General features: G+C 40.0%; 2 protein-coding genes across 2 annotated transcripts; both read left to right on the forward strand.

The window, feature by feature from the left end:
- Positions 1–733: 733 nt before the first annotated feature.
- On the forward strand, positions 734–4,913 carry LOC116261502 (BI1-like protein). Its single transcript, XM_031640289.2, has 4 exons — positions 734–1,057; positions 2,699–2,812; positions 2,911–3,068; positions 4,444–4,913. Exons 1-4 carry the CDS (start codon positions 817–819, stop codon positions 4,654–4,656), a joined length of 726 nt encoding a protein of 241 aa, XP_031496149.1. The 5' UTR covers positions 734–816; the 3' UTR covers positions 4,657–4,913.
- Positions 4,914–10,366: 5,453 nt separating this feature from the next.
- LOC116261454 (RNA demethylase ALKBH10B-like) lies at positions 10,367–20,052 on the forward strand. Its single transcript, XM_031640219.2, has 7 exons — positions 10,367–11,174; positions 15,802–15,935; positions 16,053–16,170; positions 17,811–17,909; positions 18,685–18,800; positions 19,040–19,197; positions 19,498–20,052. Exons 1-7 carry the CDS (start codon positions 10,544–10,546, stop codon positions 19,940–19,942), a joined length of 1,701 nt encoding a protein of 566 aa, XP_031496079.1. The 5' UTR covers positions 10,367–10,543; the 3' UTR covers positions 19,943–20,052.
- Positions 20,053–21,632: the final 1,580 nt, after the last annotated feature.

Consider the following 21,632-nt stretch of genomic DNA (forward strand, 5'->3'; position numbering starts at 1 on the left):
CCACTGCTGAGTTGAATTGGAGTTATATCAAATTAGTTGAGAAATGTTCGTAACCTTTGGTTTTATTTTACTTGGAGTACTGTTTTGGGTTGTTTTATGTAAAAGCTAGAGAAGAATCTTTTAATCAATTCATGAGCCGGTATGATATTGAAAGATGACACTCTAAACCAGGTTTTTTGTGGCAATACAGATTTTTGCCGCTAAAACTAAGGGTTATCTTCTTTATCCTAATGAAACTACTACCTTTTTTTGCGTAAACTTTTTTTTTTTTCTTATGTGAACATCTAGAAAAATGAACTAAGTGGCGCTTTTGAAATTAAAATATTTTATCCAGAATAAAATACCCAAAATTGGTACTTAGAGTGAGTATTTTGTCCGTTTCTTGTTAATCCACCGTAAAGTAAACATGGACATTGAATGTTAATAATTTTGCATTAAAGCAATAAAATCAAAGTAATTTTAATCGATTTAATTGATCAAACAATCGTCAAACACCTCACGAGAAGTCTAGTACATCTACCACTTAGGCAGTTTAAGATCTAACGTATGAAAACGTGTAAAAGTACTCGCATTGATTGTGCATTGTGTTGATGTCATATGTCCCATTGAACTATTGAAGTATGCACGAGAATAAAAATGAGCGGCTAAGTGTAATAAACGAAATATTCAGCTTATCTATGTAAAATGAGGAAGTCAAGGTTAATTTCGATGAAACGTTTTACCGCGGAATGGCGATGAGGATTGACTCTTCTCCCTCACATCCTTTCTCCGGCATCCGGTCATCCGCGGGGGAAAGGAAGACAGAGATAGAGAGAGATGTACGGGTTCACCAGCGTCGAGAAGGGGGATATCGAGGCCGGGACGCTTTACCCGGGCCTGGGTTATGGCGAGAACGAGCTCAGGTGGGGATTTATCCGCAAGGTCTATGGCATCCTGGCTACCCAGATTGTCCTCACCACGCTGGTCTCCGCAGTGGTCGTTCTCCACCCGCCAATCAATGAGACCCTCAAGAACAGTCCCGGTCTGGCGCTGGGCCTGTCGCTCGTGCCCTTGATCTGTGAGTTATTCGACTGTTTTGACGTGTGTTTGCGGATTTTATATTTGGGCATTTGTTCGTCGATCTTGTTGTAGAAAAGATCGTTGGTTGTTTTTGGCGGGAGATGTGGTGTAGTTTGACGGTCTTGCGGATCGTTATGTATTTCGATCTTTGATATGTTGTTTTGATGGCTTATTTGTTCCATGCATACGCATCCTCTATGTTTGTTTTCCCCTTTACGTCTATTTATCTTGGTTTTTGGTTGTGGTTTGATTATTTTTTGTTTTGATAGAGAAGGAGATTTTTTGTTACAGATTTGTGATTGTTACTCTTTAATCTTGAGTTTCCAAGCAATTTGTTTTGTGAGTTGATGTTTGGATTCAATTTTGGTTGGTAACTGGTAGAATTTTTTGGTTTGAGAAAGGTTTGCTTGTTCTCTTGTATAATTGAAGGTTCTGAGTTTTCATTTCCTTTTTTCAGATTTTGTTAAATACTGATAATTAATTTTGGCTATGAAATTTTGTCTTACCCCTTGCGTTAGACGCTGTAAATTCGTTTGGATGTTCTCGACAGTAAACCCAAGCTACAATGAGATTGTTATCTTAACTGTCATTGTACTTTGCTGTGCATCCAATGCTCAATTTGCTAGTGGAATGAAAACATCCGCTCATTTTTTGGGGAATAAGGTGATCAACGCATTGTGTTCATCCTTCTTATTTATATTCACAATCAACCTGTTCTCTAAATCCGCCATAATATTGAAGATCGTACTTACAGGCTGGTTTATCTCAGAAGGGGTGCTGGTCTCTCTTGAGTTTTGGTGGTTGCTTCTGCCACTTGGAAGGTTTCGGCCTGCAACTAAAACTTATCATAAGACAGTTTATGGTGAATTTTTGAGGCATGTCTAGAACATCCATTCCTAGAATCTTTTGAGGATTTGGGCAGAACGATCTTGGTTATTTTGCTTTTAGGGAACACCTCAAGGACAAAATGTTTTTAGTGAACACTGTTTGTGGCTGGAAAAGTTGGACTGTATTGGTTATGGATAAGTACGTGGAATTGAAGTGAGCTAATAGTTTTCTTTGTTTGTTGGGTTGGTATTCAGAAGTCCTGTTTAAGGGAGCTTTAGGGATGAATAACTTAGAATTGTCCTCTATCATCTGTCATCGTTGAGGACTTGTGCATATTGGTGGTACAGACAGTAGGGCCTCGTATTTTTCTTCTGTTCTCATGGATAAATAAGAAGAAATCTTATTTTCCTATGATGGTACGTCATCATGGATAAATAAAGAAAAAATTTCTTTTTCTATGTTTTGGTATTAGTGTCCAAGGAGCTCCTGCTAATTTCTGCAGTGAAATGAGTTTTACACTTATTCTGATATGTAAGGGCACCCTTTGTAGACCTTCATGTATTTGCGTGACTAAAGATTTTAAAAATTTTGCTTCTTCTTCACGAATTCCTAGGAAATTAGGTGCTTTCTGAAAGTTATTTATTTTGCACTCAGACAAGTTAATATAAGTTCAAAGTTCATACATATATTAAGTAGCTGTCAAGTAGACCATGGCTGATCAAATTTTCAAGGAGTGGAGTTCTCTGCTTTCTTGCAGAGTATATGCTGTGTGTTCTCTTTAAAATTGCTGATACTTAGACTTGGTGTGCAGTGATGGTGCCCATGTATATCTATCAGCAGAAGCACCCTTTGAATCTTATATTCCTTGGACTGTTCACTGTTTTCTTGAGTCTCTCGGTTGGTGTGGCCTGTGCTAATACTCAAGGTATGCTTTCTCTCTTTATTGCACACACACACACATTTCCGCTTTGTTGCTATCATACATCTAGGATCAGATAAAGACATCTACCTTGACAATTGCAGGAGAAATTGTATTGGAAGCACTCATTTTAACATCGGCTGTGGTTTCTTCTCTGACTGGCTATACCTTCTGGGCTGCAAGGAAGGGCAAGGACTTCAGCTACCTTGGTCCAGTTCTATTTGCTGGTCTTATACTTCTAATTGTCACAGGATTCATCCAGGTCAAGCTTCTGATCTCTAAGGCCTAATGGTTCAGCATTTTACTGCTTTTTGTCATATTCTTTCTCCCGTCTGACATTTCCCATTTTCTTATTCTAGTAATTCTCATTTTAATGTTTTTCTTTATGAAATGGTTGATTTATTTGACAAACTATTTCTGAAATACTGAATCTAGTCCACATTCTCTTGTCTAGTCTGGGGCCGAGAGTAGTTTGGTAGGTAATGGTTCTTTCCCTTGGTTGAAGTTTTGGGTGCATATTCATATTTCTTTAGTCTCAAATCAAACTATTCGAAAGTAATTGTATGCAGCATGTACCATGGCGGTTTGCTCACATTGTTAATGATGTAGATTATAGATCCTTGATTCACTCTGTGCTATGTTACATGAACACTTCTACAGGCCTTAAGTTTCCATGTATGACTATCCTGGACATCAACATCAATGTTGACATTCTCTGGGCACCCCTTCAAAGGTTGTGCCAGAAAATGAGGTTCTCTCTTTTCTATCAAATTAGAAAAAAGAGAAGGTTGGCGTTTAAATTCTACCCTTCCTCTCCTTTTGATCAGATAACAAATGGAAAGTAGACACACCATTCCCTTTCTTTTAGTTTCACACAACACACACTGGACACAGACATAAACATAATTAGCCATATTTAGTTTTCAGACGTTTTAATCTTTGCCATGTGTGGCACCCATATAAAGTGTCCAATGCCATCACTTCTGTCAGCGCCCATGCAGCACAGACAGGGTAATGGTTTTTGGTTTCTGCTCTGAGTTTGTAAATTGGTCTATTTAGGAAGAAGTGCATGTATCACATCATAGAACTGATTCATAGGGTACAGCAGATATTTTTCAGGCCCTTGCTGCATAAATTTCTTATTGTAACTGATGGTACGACTTAAAAGGAATGTGTCCTGCTTTGCAGGTTCAACATTGAAAAGTAAAAAAAGTTAGTAACTATGCTATCAAGGAATATGGATTTCTTTGTGCTTTAGTTGTTGAAAAACCTCACGTAATTGTTAATTTTCAGATGATATTTCCACAAAATACTAAGCATAACAATGCAAATAGTATCGATTGAGTAGCATCTTAGGTTCCCCACAGTCTAATAAGCAGTCCAGAGCTAATGTGGCGTGGCATAAGAAATGAGTTCATCTCATCTTTAAATTTCACCCAGTTGGATACATGATTCATTGTCTATCTTTGCTTTCTGTATTTCCCTAAAAATAACTCATCCGTATTATGGTTCATAATTTAAGGTATTGCACTCTACAACCAAATCTAACACAACCGTTTTAATGCCATTAGCGTCTGAAGAATGAGAGACAAAGGGATGTGAAATCCACTTTTCCCTGACTTTTGTTTGTTGAGCAGGCATTCTTCCCCCTTGGATCGACTTCGGTTGCAATCTATGGTTTCTTTGGTGCTCTCATTTTCTCGGCCTACATTGTCTATGACACCGACAACTTGATTAAGCGATTCAACTATGATGAGTACATCTGGGCATCTGTTGTTCTCTACCTTGACATCCTCAACCTGTTTATCTCGCTCCTACAGATCTTGAGGGGCATGCAGTCTGATGGGTAAACTTACAATTGCTGTGGAGAGCCTGATGATGTTACTCTTTGTGATATCTGATGGTTCATAGTGTGTGGTCTTCAACAGTTCTATGCTGTAATGTATCTTATAACCTATGTTGTCTAACAAGCTGGGTGCAATTTACCTGAATGCTGGATCTCTCTCTGAATATGTTGATAGCGGGGTCTGAGTTTAAGATTCTGATATATCGATGATGCGAAGTTAATGGTGTTCAATATAATAATTGCCGAGGCAATGTTGGTTTACTCAGCTCCACTTAGAGCCGCTTTTAATTGCATCAGTTAAGTTCACGATTAGTTTAGCAGCTAAAGGACTTGAGTAGGATGGGTATGGTCAGCAAGGAAAAAATGGTCTCTGGTTCTTCATGTTATGGCACGGTTGTTTGAACCAGCTCGTTGCTTCTAAGGTTGGACTCATTAGCTTCGTTGTGATTGACCTATTATAATCTTGACGTTCGCTCGTGGAAGTAAGCAACCATTTGAACTTGAGCTGTAGCTATGTGTATGAAACTGCGAGCTCTCAAGCATCTCATTTCGGAGACACTCAGAACCTATTTCTTTTTTGTTTGAAATTGCATCTTCTGCCATCAAATTTCCCGTGTTACATAAGCTGCTGATCTTTTTGTTTGCTTAAAGAACATATATATATAAAGTTTTAACTTTTTATACGTTTTCCATTTAATCAATTATAAGATCACGTCTAATAATGAAACTAAGCAAAAAAAAAAACCAGCACAAGAAACTATGCACATAGGTATGATATACTTTTTCAAATATACCAATTAAATGTACGTGTGCATGTCTACATGTCCGTGTGTCCGTTCAGGGAAACTATTCTAACAACTAACTGATTACTTTTTCTTGCTTTATTGATGTTCATTGTCCATCATATGTGGTTTGATGTACGAGATGTCAAAACAACGACACAAATAGGCCCACATGATAAAGGAAACAGAGGCTGCCCAAGTCAATCGCACGTCCATGGAACACAGTTTGTTGGAGCAGAATGGACCGGATGGAAGCAAGAAATTGAACTTGTCTAGCTAAAGCGTTTAGGAAGAGCCAACAGATCAAATTTAACGAGATAACGCCTATCTGGATCTTCTGCTTCATATATATTCATTTTTAAGAGGAATTTATGTATATACACACACACACACACACATACAGTTGCACACACAGTTGCAAGAGTATGTTTACATGTATGCATGCATGTGTGCTTGCTATTATAATTCTCGTAACTGGTTGCTACCATATTGGGATTAAGTTAGGGCCTTTAATGGTCAAGTGACAACTTCATTGATGAAAGTAAAGCTTCCTTAAGCATATATTTAGCTCAAAAGTCTCTGTATCTTTAAAACAAAATCTCGACGCTCTTCTTGTTCGTCTTTGTCGACCTGGAGATGACCATGAATTCGTTATTTAATAAACATTCATGCCGTTTATTTAAGTTGGAGGAAGACAAGAGTCCAATACTCAAGGCTTGTCTGTTGGCATAATTCATAAAGCGGTAGAAGTCTGCCTGACCTTGCTTTACCCTTTTCCCTTTTTGCAGAAACTTTCATAAACATATCTAAGGTTTAGTGATTAAAAAAATCATCTAACTCTTCATACTGTTAAAAAATTTCACAGTGGTAATAAAAATTAAGATTTTGTTGATTCAACTTTAGACTATCACTAACTTAAGTTGCGTTAATTAGATAAAATGACTAAAACAACTTTAAAATGAACAACATTCTCGTTCATTAATTTATATTAACCTTCTTAACTATGCAAAATATAGTTTAGTTCATGTTTAGAGGGCAAAATAATGATTTTCCACTATGAATGTTTTTAATAAACCTGGAAAGGACTTAGGAGTGTTTTTAACAACATTTTGTGTGTTTTTAACATGTCTAGTGATGGGTGGACAAAGGTCTGAAATCCATGGGCCGCCACCTCCTGCATAATTTAAAGCAGCCCTCGACCCTGGAGGTGTAAAAAATAATGCATGCAAGAATGTGGAACTCATGGAGATGTATGTAGCCAAACTAACTCGTGCTTTCAGCCACCAGTTGGTCAAAGGCCTTCAAATTGGAGAAAGTGAGGAGCAAAGTAGGTGCACTTCTTTTTTTGACGATCTACCAAACCAGTCGCGGAGTCAGAAATTTCTGAATAGGACGCACTTTAAATTTTAAATTTCAAGTTTTAAGGGGCACTCATATATAAAAAACTGAAAATTATGAAGTTTCTATGAGTAAATAAAGTACATTTTGTATTGCCCACTCCAGCCACAACGTCTTTGTCTAAGAAAATTGTCCCAATAACAAAGAGGCCTAACATTTTTGTATTTGCACACTGAGTTAATTTGTAATAACAAGTGTAAATGAGAAAATTTCGATATATTCACAAAACTAAGGGGGGGTTTGGATGACAATCTAAAACCAGGTTTTAGGAAAGAAAAACATGATTTTTCCTCAAAATACCAATTCAAAGAACATTTGGATGACACTAAAATTGGGTTTCGCCAAAACCTAGTTTTGGCAAAACTTGGTTTTCATAAAGGGCATAAAACTTAACTTTCTCCAGGTTTTTCAGGCAAAACTGATTTTTGCTTCTAAACTAAGTTTTTCGCTTGTTATCTAAGCATCTAAACCGAGTTTAGGTTTTCATCCTGTTTTTTTACAAAACTTGATTTTCACAAAACTAAGCTTTTTGAGAGTGTCATCCAAACGCTCCTTATGTGTAAAGTCTCGGGTCATTTTTTCGAAAGAGCAAAATGGTAATTTTCAATAATTTAAAACCATGTTCTGACAGACAAACTTACGGACCTTAGCAAAAGGTTTGGCTGTATTTTTTAACAATATTTCAAGTGCTTTCTTTGCCAATGTCAAATCTTTACGCGTATTTTGTGAAACATTCCAGAAAAAAATTGTGGGAGGGCAAAGGCCGGATGTGGGTCTCACTATCAACACAACTCAATAGAAAGAAGAAAAAAATAATCTCCTACTTTTCTGGTACATCTCTTTGTTTGTTTGCTAGGGAAAAAAAGGAAACTTGTCGCAATTACTTTTTGCTTCATTGAAGTTATCTCTTAATGTCATCCTTCCACAATGGAACTTGAAAGTTCTCCCTCCTATATAATCCACTTATGGTCTTTCATGTCACATCTGGTAACGTATATGTTTCTTTTACATCTTGTTTACTTTATCTCATTCTTGCTTTTTGTATTTCCGTCTCCAAACTTTCTATGAGTGTCTTCCCTTTTACCCTTTTCATAAATCGGGGAAGCCCATCACGTTGATTTAGACTTCTTCTTATCATTACATGTGTGTTGCTGGCGGTGGATTTGGGTGGGGCTGCACACTAGTCGAGTTGAGCCTGAGCTTGGTTAGCTGACTCGACTCAAAAAACTCGAGCTCGAACTCGAGTTGAGCTCCTTATAACAAGCTTGAGCTCGACTCGAATACATAAAATCGAGCTCAAACTCGACTCATTTAACTCATTTAGGTGTTAATTCATTTAGCGTTAACTCTTGTAACTTGTGAAACGGGTTTTGATAATATTATATAGAGTACTGGTTTTTGTGAGTCGAGTCGAGTCGAGTTCTTGAAACTCGAACTTGACTGGTTTATTGTTTCGAGTATGTGTAACTCGTTTAACTCGTGTAACTTGTGAAACCGGTTTTCATAATATTATATAGAGTATTGGTTTTTGTGAGTCCAGTCGAGTATAAACGAGTCGAGTTCCTGAAACTCAAACTCGACTCATTTATCATTTTGAGTATCTTTGTAAGTTCGAACTCGGCTCATTTATAAACGAGTCAAGCACGAGCCGATTTTTTTCAAGTGAGTTTGAGTCGAACCCGAGTTGTCTTGGCTGGTTATGCAGCCCTAGGTTTGGGTGCTTGCTCTTTTTGTGGTATCTTACTCATTTTAAAGTGTTTCGGAATCTATTTTATTTAAAAAAGTGTTTCATCATCTATTTTAATTTTTAAGTAGGTAGATATATAGAATAGTAATATTCTGTTTCGGACTGTTCGATAACTGGATTGTTTTTTGTTAAAAATTAGACCATGTTTATAAAACACTATAGCATAATATTTTATGAATCTGTTCTAAATTTTTTTAAAAAATATATAAATAAGGAATTCCCTTAATAACTGCATGTTTCGATTTATTGAAACAACTCATTAAATTTAGTCTATCCTTTTAAGAGGCTTTAATGACCATGGATAAAACTTATCCAATTTTTAGAGTGAGTTGGTTGGCTGTTCACCGACTAATTGTACCTATGATTTTTTTCTTGGGGTCAATATTAGCAATGTAGTTTGTCCAATGACAGAATAAATAAATATGGTCCGAATTAATTATAGAGCTACAACACAATCAAATTCGAACCAACAAAACGTTGAAACGTTGAATTGAATCATACCAGTCTCCCATTATAGAGATTCGACACAATCAAATCCAAACGAACACAACGTTGAATTGAACTGTACCAGTCTCTTGGTACAAACGAACACAACGTTGAGTTACATATAAGTTGGCATGGGCAGTTGCCCACACGAACAACAAAATTTTTATTTATTTTTACATAGATTTCTTACAATTATTTACTTATTTATATATGTTATATTCCTTCATAAATGAGAATTTTTATAAGAGTGCCCCATAGCCAAAAAATTCTGGCTCCGCCACTATTCACAGGAACTGGGTCCGACCCGATAATAGCCCGGGCCCGGATCTCTTGGTTGTTTCTCTTTGGAAGGTTGCATGTGCTAAGGTTTTGAAGCCATGTGGTTCGGTTTTTGTTGTATTGGTGGTCCAATTCAGATACTCTCGCTCTCTGTAAAATTTACCAAATAAAAGACAACAGGCGACAAGTAAGCCGTCTCTTAATCAAACCAACAATTTGCTCAAATTATCTTTTAGTCATCAAATTATCTTTTAAGGAGTTGATGAAAAAGAACTTCGAACTTTTTTCTCTTTTTTAACGTCTTTTTGATATCGGCTCTTAACGGAACAAGGTTAGCTGCTCGGGTCGATTACCGGCTCTTCATGGGGAGGCTGGGCGGCCCCGATGTTTCTGACACAATAATTTTGCCTCCATCACTGTACAGAGGCATAGATTAACACACGCCACACATTGAAGCCTCCTCCATGCGAGTCAATTGCTCTCATTTAATAATAATTATGTGCAAAGTGCTAGCAATTCGAGTTCTTTCGAAATTGGAGCCCCATTATTATACTCATTATTGAATGTTCCATGTGGAAAGTATGGAGATAGATTGGATTTGATTCGTATCATGCTGGGCCTTAATATAATTTTAAATATAAACTCAATCTAATAGTCAAGTTTCTACCCGCTTCTTATATATATAAATATATTACATGAAATATGTGCAATGAGCAGAAATGTGAAAGTTATGTGTGCTAATCATTTATACAAACCCCAAGTATTTTGGATCACTTCATCTGCGTAGGAACATGGAAAATTTCCTGAGAGAAAAGAAAATGATATCTAGATCTGACTCTATATGTGCCGATCCATTACTTTTGGAGTGGTACAGGAAACAATCAAAGGGATATGGATCAGATCCGGAGATCAGATCTGTCATCTCCCGCGCATCCGAAGTCCCGCTTTAATTCGCCCGCCACGCCCTCCATCGCAGCGCCAGCTGCATCAACCCCCGGGCCCAGCTGCTCCCATAAAATCACCAACGTCCTCACCGGCCCTTCCGCCTCGCTAACAAACCCGAGAGGAGAAGAGCAGAGGAGGAGGAAGTGTGAAAAATTGCCGTCGCTGTCGTCGCCGTTCTAGTGGGCAGCGGAAAGATGACTGGAGGGGGTTTTCCGGCGTAAACCGACCAGTACTTCACAATCCCAAACGAGCGAATGGATCAAGCCAGAGTCAGCCGGAGTCCGGCAACCGACGCCCTGCTCTCGTGGTTCAGAAGCGAGTTCACGGCCGCAAACGCCATTATCGACGCGCTCTGCTATCATCTCCGCGGTGTCGCTAGCTCCGATCTCCAGCAGGAGTATGACCACGTTTTCGCAGCCATCCACCGGCGTCGGATGAATTGGATCCCGATCCTCCACGCACAGACGTACTTCTCCATTGCCGAGATCGTAGCGGCACTCGGCGATGCCGCCGCAGCCCGGAAGCCCGACGGGAAGGCGGAGAAGTGGAAAATAGCAGCGACGGAGGTGGTGGATGTGGAGGAGATGAACAAGGAAGTGGTTGAACGGAAGGTGGAGAAGGAAGCGGGGAGTGAGGAAGAAGAGAAGAACGTGGTGGCAATGGCGGAAGAGAAGGTGGAGAAGGAAGCAGGAAACCAGGAGGAAGAGAAGAACGTAGAGTCAGAGACGGAAGTGATGGCGAAGAAGGAAGAGCAAAAAGAAGAGACGCGGGTTGGCGCTTTCAGTGTGGAGAAACGGGTCACGCCGGGTGAAGGGAAGGAATTGCAGAGTGAAGGATCGGTGATGGAGAAGGACGATCCGGCCCCCGGCGATCTCGGAATTTCAGGTAGAATTCTGTTTCCGATCCGTCTTTCAGAATTTGGTCTGTTGTGTGCTTATTCGACTAGGTCTTTTTTCAATGCTTGAACCTTTTCGTCCTAGAGTCCGTTAGAACTCTGCAGCAGCGGCTCGGTCTCTCTCTCTCTCTCTCTCACACACACACACACACACACACAGAGAGAGAGAGAGAGAGAGAGAGAGAGAGAGAGCTTCAGCTGCTTACGGGAGTTCAGCCGGCCGATGATGAATTTTAATGTTGGCTAGCCATTTTCCGGCAATCCAAGTCATTTCTACGGTTCCTTTCGTTCATTGTTTGTCATTTTCTTCAAAAAAAAAAAAAGAGGAGAAAATAAACAGGAAGACAACTAATCCATGCGTGGATTGCATATTCACAGGCCGATTCCGCTGTCCGGTGAGATGACCGGCCGGGTTCCATGTCTCGGACGATCGTTCATAGATAACTTCCTGCTTCGCCCGAGTCGAAGAGGAACAACGCCTTTGAGTCGACTCACCATGGCTGCCGAATCAGGAGATCGACGATGTCTCTGCGAGTCAATTGATGTCCCTTGCCTGGGACGAGCCACACTCGAATGAGTAGGAAGGCATATTGTTGGTGCCTTTCCCTTCGAAGCCGTCTCGTTTTGTCGAGTCGTTTCCTCCTCCTCGCCTGAGTCGGTTCTATTTTATGGGCCACTCGGTTGCTAAGGACATCTCTTGTTCGGCTATTGGCTAGTTACCCGAGTTGTTCTCCCGCGTTGGGGAGGCGACCTTTTGGAACAAGAGCAAGACTGATCGTTAACGTTAGTGATGACATTGTCTTTTTTCTTTTTAATCTTTTATGTCAGCTTGTCAACTGGGGAAAACGAGTTCATGGAGCTAATCCACTTTTATTAATCATATTTTTAACGAAGGATAATAGAGTACGCTCGTTTGCCGTTTAAGCATAACGAACACTTAAGGATGAGGTAAGGAGTGTTCTTCATCTCATCTCGTTTGAAGTTGGACAAGTTTGTGTACATAAGGTAAAATAATGGATTTCATGATTAATAGTTAGGAAAAGCTCAATATAAAGACTGATTTAAAAAAATCAAGGGTTCAATCTGAGGGCTGCATATTTAGGGGACACTACTGGTCATGCGGCTTTAAGTTTGAATTCGCAATGACACGCATTCACACACGTCATTAATTGCTAGACGTTGGTGTTATGGAATAAAATATTTCTTTGTTGTCTGACGGACAAAATGCTGCATCTTTTAAATGTGGGGTTTTGTTCCTTTGTCATAGAGACAAACACGACGAACTCAAGGTAAGCACGCGTCGTTTCAATAAATTGGTTCAAGCATCGTGACATAGAAGTTGCTTTCTATGCTTTATTATGTTTGATATGGTAAAAAGGTAATTTACGTCTCTCTTTCTGACTATTTAAGATGCGTACCTAACTTTTCCATGAAATTCCGGAGCTGACCTCCTTGACTCGCGCATCACCCAACTAAATGAGCGAATGTCATTTTAGCTGTTTTCTCTCATAAACGATGGAATGTCACTCTTGCATTCTCGTTTTAAGTAGAATTCAAGGCTCATGAGTAGTTTTGAGAATTAGCAAAATTGGCAGTCATTATACTCGTAAGAGAAAGTTTTGTGTGGACCCGTAAAATATATACGAGACACTGGACGCTAAACTTGAGTCTTGAGCCTATCTTGGACTAATCAACGGCATATAAATCTGTGGAGAAAAAAAGGTAGCTTTATTTTGGTGTCCCAGTCGCATACTTTCCCCAGGTCATTGTAGTATAAGCTCAGAGTCTCAGACTAGGCTCAAGCGCATTAGAGGTAGGTCAGACTGGGGTTCAAGCTTGCGTGGAGCACAACTTGAACGAGGCGAGGCGGTTAGATCAGGCCGGTTAGCAGCCTTCTGCTGGTGCATGTGGCCTAGGCGTTTCTCCATTCCAGGTGGGGAAGGGCGAGCAAACGACTCGGGAACTTCCGTCTCGTCCTCGGTTTGATGCTTGTCCTGTGCCGGATCATGTGGTTCATGGAAAAACATGAAGGGAAAGAGGGAGAGTCCAAAGATTCTCAACTCTCGTCTGGATGCTATGGCGTTATGGGCCTCGTGGCCCACTTTCTGCGGGCTCCATGTCGAGCGGTTTGAGGAGCAAAGAGGCATGATGGACGCCAGACGTTGCGTTCTCTTAATCCGTGTGCCAACTTGATTTTCACAAAAAGTTAGGGCCTCTCCCCTCCGAGGCCAAGAATCTGGACCGTCGCCGATCATGAACCAGCGGCTCTGATTGTAGTAATAGGCCGACGTTAGGCGTCGAGCTGGCGCTACCGAGATGCAAGTGGTTGTGGGCGTTGGATTTAGGAGGCTCCATGGACCCATGAGCCAGGGTGGGCATCCATTTGTGTAGTGTAAACCGACTCCTTTTTGGTTCTCAAGGCAACGCGGGCGGGGCCAGCAGGGAAAAGCTGCCACATGATTGGCCGCGCACCATGATGAATGAATTTGAGGGATGCAGCCCATCCGAGTGCGGCCCTTTTTATTTTTTCGGTCGTCCACCGATGACGAGAAGCTTTTTTTTAATTTGTTGCCTTGGATATAAATGTGGCGAAGTGTCGGTGCCAATTGCCATGCTAAGAAAGAAAAGAGAGGAGGGCGGCTTTAGAGAGACTATAGACTGGGTCAGGGTCACCCATCCTTAAGGATGTCTAGGACGTCTTAATCGAGGTTGCGGTGACTTTTTCTTTCCCTTGCTTGTGTTTCAGCTGATATTTCATTTAGATCTTCATATTTTAATTAGAGTATTGTCAGTAAAACCGTCTTTGTCATGAGAAATGCCAATGAAAGATTTTAATGGAAAAAGTTGCTTTTCAAAACTTCAAGTCCTTTTAATTTTTATTTTGATTTCGCACTTGTTGTCTTGCGTCTGCGTGTCCTCGTGACGCAGATGGTTGGGAATGGGTTGCCGGGGACTCAATTATGCAAATCCTTCTCGGCAATGGATATTCTTTCGTAGATCCCTTCACGTTATGGATATTCTCTTTGGCTGTCTCACCAATACTGTAAATACGGTTTTTCTCTCCACGAGATTTTGGCAGATGCGCCTCGATGTAGACGCGATTAAAAAACTGCAGAATAATTTTTAGATATTATTTTGTTAATATATGGGTCGATATAGAGCCGCGCTCGTCCCTAAATTTGTTTCAGGCCCCTCGTTGCCACCGTCGCCCGACAGGAGCCGACGCGCTATACAACCAAGTTTCTAAATAAGCGGCATCTAAACCAAAGACTGAAACATGCCCAAAAATACAAGGGTAGTTCGTTGTTATTTAAAAAATGATGGTGCTTGGACGTTTGGAACTATTGTAAAGCTTAAGCTTTGTGCGCATCAGAGACACGAATATAGTGCTGGTAACTTATTAACTACTTGGCTTTCTAGTTATGGGATGCTCTTTTTCATTTTAAAATTGTTGTCATCAGTGCTTCAAAGCAGAAGCAGCTGCAGTAATTTATTGTCTCTACTTGTGAAGCTGGTCCTGGTTGCTTCTTTCCAAGTATTGCTTGATTGTGGTCACACATTTCCGTTCTACATTTCTAAGGTTCTTCCAACATGCGCCTTATTTCAGCCATTGTTCTGTATCTTTTTTGTTCCCTTAGACAAGTAACAGTGAAATAAAAACACAGAGCAGAGAAAGAAAAAGCAGCTCACAGGCCTGTTCCTGAAAGAGTACTCTGGTCATCATCTAGACGACCATGTGCCAAAACCTTCATGATTGTTAGAATAATCCATTAAACCATGCTAAACAGAACAATATTTTGTTCAAATACGCTCCAAGAATTACAGTATAAAAAACTTAAATGTAGCTGAGAGCTAAATCAAGTGAGGCAGTAAGGATGAGTGTTGAGATCTGCCCTGGATGCTTAAAATGCTGGTTCTCACAAGTTTCACGTGGGACTAAAAAACGCGCAAATTTAGTGATGCCGAGAACCTGAAGTCTTGCTGTTAAAATGGCTACTTAGCCCTGAGTAGCATTATAAATAATAGCCAAAAGATCTTTTTTGGGGGTTGGACGTCAAATATTGGTCTAATGTGCTTGAGCTCCTCTAGCAATTGGTAGTCATAATTCCGAGGTGCACATTATAGTTCTCACTTCTCACAACTCAAATAATTCCAAAACCTGGTTGGATCTTCCACACAAGTAAAACACTCCCCAGAGTTAATCAAAGGCCATAGTATGAGGCTATGAGCCATATTTGGTTATTGTGCATATATGAGTGATTGTTTGGACAACGCCACTTCAACCGGAACGGTTAAGACGCATCGGTGACAGTCTTCGATGCATCACTTAATGCAATTTACTTGCAGTAATTCTGTGGTTCCCGGGTTTGTTTCTGTGGTATGGTCACACATTATCCACTCTGCGCAAATAGAACGAAAAGTCCTTCAAGTGTGAAGCTAGTGCGTTTGAAAGAATTCAGACAGGTAAGACCAGAGAATGAGATTGAACCTCACTGGTTTGCCCCTCATTAACGTCTATTTTCCACCTACATTTGAAAAATAAATTTCTTAACTTCAGTAGCCACCCTTCCTTGATCTTGATAGTTGTATATCTTACATCCCGTTTGTTCTTGTCAGTTTTGGGCTCAAATAGTTCGAATGCTGTCGAAGATCTTAATACTTTCTCCGAATATGATGATCTCAATGAAGGCCCAGAAAGAGTCAGAACTACAAAAGGTTTCAGTGCTAAGGAGCCAATAGATGGACACATGGTGAGTTTTATACCATTCAGGCAAATTCTCTTCTTTACACATCGTAACACTAAGTTTGCATTTTTTACTTTCTAATTATTGTAAGAAATTTTCTTCATTTCCGTATGCTGTTGGCAGGTTAATGTTGTGAAAGGCCTGAAATTGTATGATGGTATATTTACTGAATTAGAGCTCTCAAGGCTGGTCTCAATTGCTGATGAGCTGCGTGTTGCAGGTCAAAAAGGGGAGCTTTCAGGTATATTGACGTTGCTTTAAGGTCTCGTCTATTTTGTAGAATGTAATTGTCTAGGCCACGGACAACGCTTTCCTAGGAGGAAGGCCTGAATCCTATTGCCACCGTTCCGTCTGTCGCGAGTTATCTGTGGCTTTACCCGGAATTTCACCAACTAGTACTGGACGGAGAAAGAAAAAGGTTATTGAATATTGTAGAACAATCTAAATCTTTGGTTTGTCTGCGTTATTTCCATCTTCGAGCATACTACACTATGTCCTTTCTGCAAATCATAGTTGGTTGGCAAATCATGCAAGGCCAGCCCATTTGGGTCCACAAATGGCTTACAGTTACAGGTCTCCATCTCACCTTTTGCTGTGCAAAATAGTTTGTTGTGTACGAGTGCATGATGTCTTCAACACAGTAAAAATATAAAATTCAAGTTTGCTGGTATAGCTCTTATATAATGAAGATTTTAATGCATAACTGTCATAAAAGGATGCTTGAAAAATAAGATGCTGGAACTTGTATTGCTTACTGGCGTTACGTGTTTATTTTAGTGACTTTTATAGGTTGGTACTTGTTTGCTTTTATGTTTTTCTTGTGCGGCAATACAAAACGATTTTAAGGTTCTGCCTCTTCTGATTATTCAGCCAACCTACTGATCCATAAATGAAATATAAAAAAATTCAAGTCCTGAATTTGCAAATTGAGCTGCAATATCAAGGGTGGATATACAAGCTATGAAATTTATCCTACTGAAATTTGACTCTTTAGATTATTCTATGTAAGACCGTTCCTTTGAAATGCATGGCACGCCTATCATTCTGCTCGCTGCCGCACACGGAATTACAGTAGTATATATACAGGTTATGCGTTTTATATCTCGTTCATGCGTGACAGTTTATGGTCTTTTCTGATATGCATGTGGTGGTATCTTGTAATACAGATAAGCATATGAGGTTCGACTATGCAACATATGCAATCCTGCATCTTTGCAATCCCCTTGGTCCTTATTTTGGGAATCAAGTCATTCCAACGTTATGTCAATTGTAAACATTTGTATCCATATATCTCGCATGTTGTATTCATTTTCTGGGGCTCATGCATTTTCTATTCTTTGGAATCGTGACGCATGCGCCTTATTATGGACCAAATTTGCATAAAGTAGGAGGGACACAGTGAAAGGTATGGAAAAGAGAAGAGTCTTTCCCGGACACTGCTAAATATTTGGAAAGGTTGAAAAAGTCAATAAGTTAATGGCTAACTATTTTCTTTCCTTTTTTTCCTTCGGGGTATTCACTCTGTCAGATGCTGCTCATTCCTTATATAAAAACTGTACATTTCTTCATTTGGACCATCCAATGCATTACCAAGAACATGTGACTGTGAAATTCTGTTGCATGCAATCTCTCTTGCATTTTGACTGTGTTTGTGTTTATATTGCCTGGCTAAATTGAAGACTTTGGCCGCCAACTTGCATATTTTAAGGTTGGGAGAAGCATAGAAAACAAAAAGAAATAAGAGAGCCATATATGTAGCGCTGCATTTTGTTTGTCGTTCTTCTGTGACATCAAGACATGCATCTCAAGTTCTGTGTTCCTTGGGCAATTGATGTTGCTACTTTCTTGTCATTGTGCTAATTGCTTTACATGCGAATTCAGGTGAAACCTACATATCCTTCAACAAGCAACTGAAAGGCAACAGAAGAGAAATGATTCAGCTCGGCATCCCAGTCTTCGGGCAGAAGAAAGATAAGCCAAGTAACCACTTATGGCTCCATTCTTTCAGTTTCTCTGTACGTCCCTGGGATGAATGAATTCTGGAACCCAGTAGTCTTGGGCTCTCCTCTTTGTGCCCCTTCCTATGAATCACGCTCATGTGTTATTGGTACTTTTGTTTTTATAGTTCCTCAGACTGTCTACTAACACAGTTTTTTTTTTTTTTTTAATTGCTATTTGAAATATTTTGCATTTTTAGCTTCAATGTGTATATACAAAGTTTTCATATTTTACTTGAACTGTCTGGATGGGTTTATATGGGTCACTAAGCATTGAATTATATAATTGAGTCGACTAGACAGTTCATTTTCTTTGGAGCTAGCTAGCTCATTCAATCTGCTGGCTGTTGATTTAACGGGATCGGCAGCCTGTCCTTCCCTTCTCGTCCGTCCTATTTGTATGACTACTATTTTATCCATAATTTTTAATAAATTTCTTATTTTCGTGATGAGAATCTGGACATGATGTATCTCAGAGTGCCCTGGTACGACATGTCCAACAACTGCTTTTCATGACTACCGGAACAGAACTCTCGAAATCTGACCTGCCAAATTAATTGTTGCTATGAGCTCCGTATGAATTCAGTGCTAAAATGGAAGATCAACTGTACAGGTTTTCAACGTGACGACCTTAATAAAGTCCACCTTTTGTGTATTAACTGATTACATCTCCTTCATGTCCATTCATTTATGGTTTCCTGTTGGCTTCTCTTTATCGCTGTGCAGTTGAATATATGTATATATTTTTCCTTTTACAGGCTACGTTGAACCAATTCCAACGGCTTTTGAAGCTGCCATCGATCGCCTGGTTCACTGGCATTTGATACCAGAAAGCAGAAAGCCGAATTGTTGCATTATCAATTTCTTTGACGAGGTACATCTTTGAGTTTCCTCAGCATACAAATAAAAAAATTTGGTGTATTTCTTTACTGCTTTTTCTTTAGTTAGTCAGTCCTGTAGTACTCCTTGCAAATTTGTGGTCCTAAGCTTCGCTCCAGCCACTCCAAATGGCTCCTGCACACCTCGTATTTCCATGAATGCGGCTTATTTCTTGATTTATTATCTCTTATTACAACCTGCATGACAATGGCCATATATGATTTCTCTGGTCAGGGTGAATGCTCTCAACCTTATTTGAGGCCCCCACATATTGAGCACCCAATTTCAACACTTTCACTGAGCTCTGATTGCAAGATGGTTTTCGGCCGGATCTTCATGAGTGACCGCCATGGCAACTACAAGGGCTCTCTAGAGCTTCCGCTTAATGAAGGGTATGCGCCTAGTTTACCATATTTCTTTTTTTGTTTAATAAGTATAAAATTCTAAGAATCTAAATCAATGTTTTCAGTCAGATTCATCAGAACCTGTTAGAATATATATGTTTCCATATTGAGTTCAATCTCTTCTATCGTTTATCTTCTTCTGAAAAGAAAAAAGAAAAAACAGTGTTGAGGTGGATTAGCCGCGGTTTTTCTCCCAGCAGAACGGAAAAAGTTTGCTTTTTTTTAATTTTTATCTAGAAAAGATTGGAAAAGATCAGGGATGGCCTGACTCAAATTTGTCATATGCAGGTCACTCGTAGTCATGCGTGGCAACAGTGCCAGCACTACCCATGCAATCTGCCCATCTCCAAGCAAGCGAACCACCGTCACCTTCGTGAAGGTTTGCACAGACGGCAGCAACCATGCTCGGCCGGTCGTGATCTCCCGGAAGCCCCTTTTAGCCAGGAGAATGACACTGTGGCAGGTGAGCGGACTCCAAGAGAAGGACTTCTCCTGCAAGCTGGCCGACGACTCCAGTGAATGCGGACAGGTGGACGGCGTCCCCAAGTTGGGACTCCTTCCCATCCCCTTAGTATCGGCAGCGCCGGGATGGCCCATGGTCGTCCAGCGCAGAAGGCCGCCAGTTGCTGGCACCGGCGTTTTTATACCTAGCAAAACGGATGCAGCTGGCCCTAGGAACGGTTCCCGGATGGTCAGAGAAACAGATAACTCAGAAGACAATGTTTCAGCCTGATCTCTCTCTCTCTCTCTCTTCGGTTGGTTTTCGTTTATGGTTATGTGTTAAATGAGACAAAGAGGGCAGCAGCAGTGAAGGTTTTAAGGATGAGAGCTTGTCAATTGCCATTGAGTCGCATATGTCTATTCTCTTAATGCGGACAGGTTATTGTTGATATCCAACAACCACACTCAGCTGGGGCGTGTTCATCAATTAGAAGAGTCATCTTTTATGCGGCATTGGAACTTGGCTCTTTTGACTCTTCTTCTCTTGCCTTCTCACAGTGGCCTCGTGGCCTCTCTCAAGGAGGTTCGTCAGTCTCCATAGAGCCCTTGTCATTTTGGTCGCGAATTCCGACCACTTGATAGTTTTCTGCAGGGCAGAAGCTCGCCGTGCCCACCCCAAGTGAGAAACTTTTTTGGGGTTTAAAAGCGCCTTTCAACTCTGAATTTGACAATGCATCTCAAATCAGAGGAAGAGAGCCTTAATTGAGATATATAAGTTTTTAAAATTGAAGAATTACTCATTTATTGTGGAATCCGTATCTCTTTCGAAAGACAGGTTTCATATCCTTATTAGGAAAAGAATCCGAATTATGAGAACCCAAACTTTTAGATCACCTCCAGTCTTGACTCGGAGACAATCAAACGCTCCTTGAAAAATCACCCCTTAAAGTTTTTTTTTAAGATTAAATTCTGGAATCTAATATTTAACGCGTGCATGTTGTAAATTGGGATTTTTTTCTTGTGGCAAAAAAATTCCCGGGACTACCCAATTGCTCGGGTCCAGATATATGCAAAAAAAGTACGCTTCCACTTTGTCTGCAACTTGAATTTTTCGCTGCACGAGATGAGAAATTAAAAACCCAAAAGAGTTCAGAAATTGTGGGCAAAAGACCAGGAGCGTAATTCCTTGATTTCTATGGCGTGGTTGATGGTAGACTATCTGAGTTCTATTTGATCAAGTTCAATGACTTTGTCTCACTTGATCTTACTGTGAAGTGCGAAAGTACTAGAATGGAGATCCCACTTTTATGGGAGTGCATTACATCCATATGTTCTTAAAAGAGGTCTACACGGGTCCACTGATAACTTCTTAAAGTGGATAGATCTCATCTGTGTCCCATGTTTAAAAGATAGTACGCCAATTGACACAGCTCGTCGTGGGGTTGGACTTAAAGGCCATGGTTGATAGCCATGGATCTGAAACTGCGATGAGGAGGCGAGGGTTCCACAAGAAGTCTTTGGAGGTAATCTCCAATCTGCAAGACAGACAGAGCAAGACTTCAATTTGTTAGCCTAAGTCATCAGAAAGCTCAGATCATTTGGCAAATGAAACAATTTGTGAGTGTTTTATGAAGTACATAGATACCTAGTTTTAGTGTTACATGAATCTGATCCAATCTTCGGAGTAGATTCATGTATAAAATTATAACACTTTGTGTAGGCAATTGCCTACACAGTCCCACAATTTACTTATTAGTAGTTTCCAAGTTATTTGATTATTTATATCTTGGTGGCCATCATTCATTTGTTTAATGCCCCTCAATCATTTGATTATGCATTTGAAGAGTCATATATATTTCGAAATAGGACCCCTCCTTCCTCAACCAACAAAATTCCGGCTCATCTATTGAAAGTAGGAATATAAGTGTTAGATTTTAAACAAAATCTGAACTAATACAATTTTTAAATTGTATGAGATTCTC

Source organism: Nymphaea colorata, chromosome 9, assembly GCF_008831285.2.
Source record: "Nymphaea colorata isolate Beijing-Zhang1983 chromosome 9, ASM883128v2, whole genome shotgun sequence".
Taxonomy (NCBI): Eukaryota; Viridiplantae; Streptophyta; class Magnoliopsida; order Nymphaeales; family Nymphaeaceae; genus Nymphaea; species Nymphaea colorata.

Coding starts and splice junctions, on each gene's coding strand:
- LOC116261502 (XM_031640289.2), top strand. CDS start 817: ATGTACGGGTTCACCAGCGTCGAGAAGGGGGATATCGAGGCCGGGACG. Junction 1,058..2,698: donor GTCGCTCGTGCCCTTGATCT/GTGAGTTATTCG, acceptor CTTGGTGTGCAG/TGATGGTGCCCATGTATATC. Junction 3,069..4,443: donor TTGTCACAGGATTCATCCAG/GTCAAGCTTCTG, acceptor TTTGTTGAGCAG/GCATTCTTCCCCCTTGGATC.
- LOC116261454 (XM_031640219.2), top strand. CDS start 10,544: ATGGATCAAGCCAGAGTCAGCCGGAGTCCGGCAACCGACGCCCTGCTC. Junction 15,936..16,052: donor AGCCAATAGATGGACACATG/GTGAGTTTTATA, acceptor TGCTGTTGGCAG/GTTAATGTTGTGAAAGGCCT. Junction 16,171..17,810: donor TCAAAAAGGGGAGCTTTCAG/GTATATTGACGT, acceptor ATGCGAATTCAG/GTGAAACCTACATATCCTTC.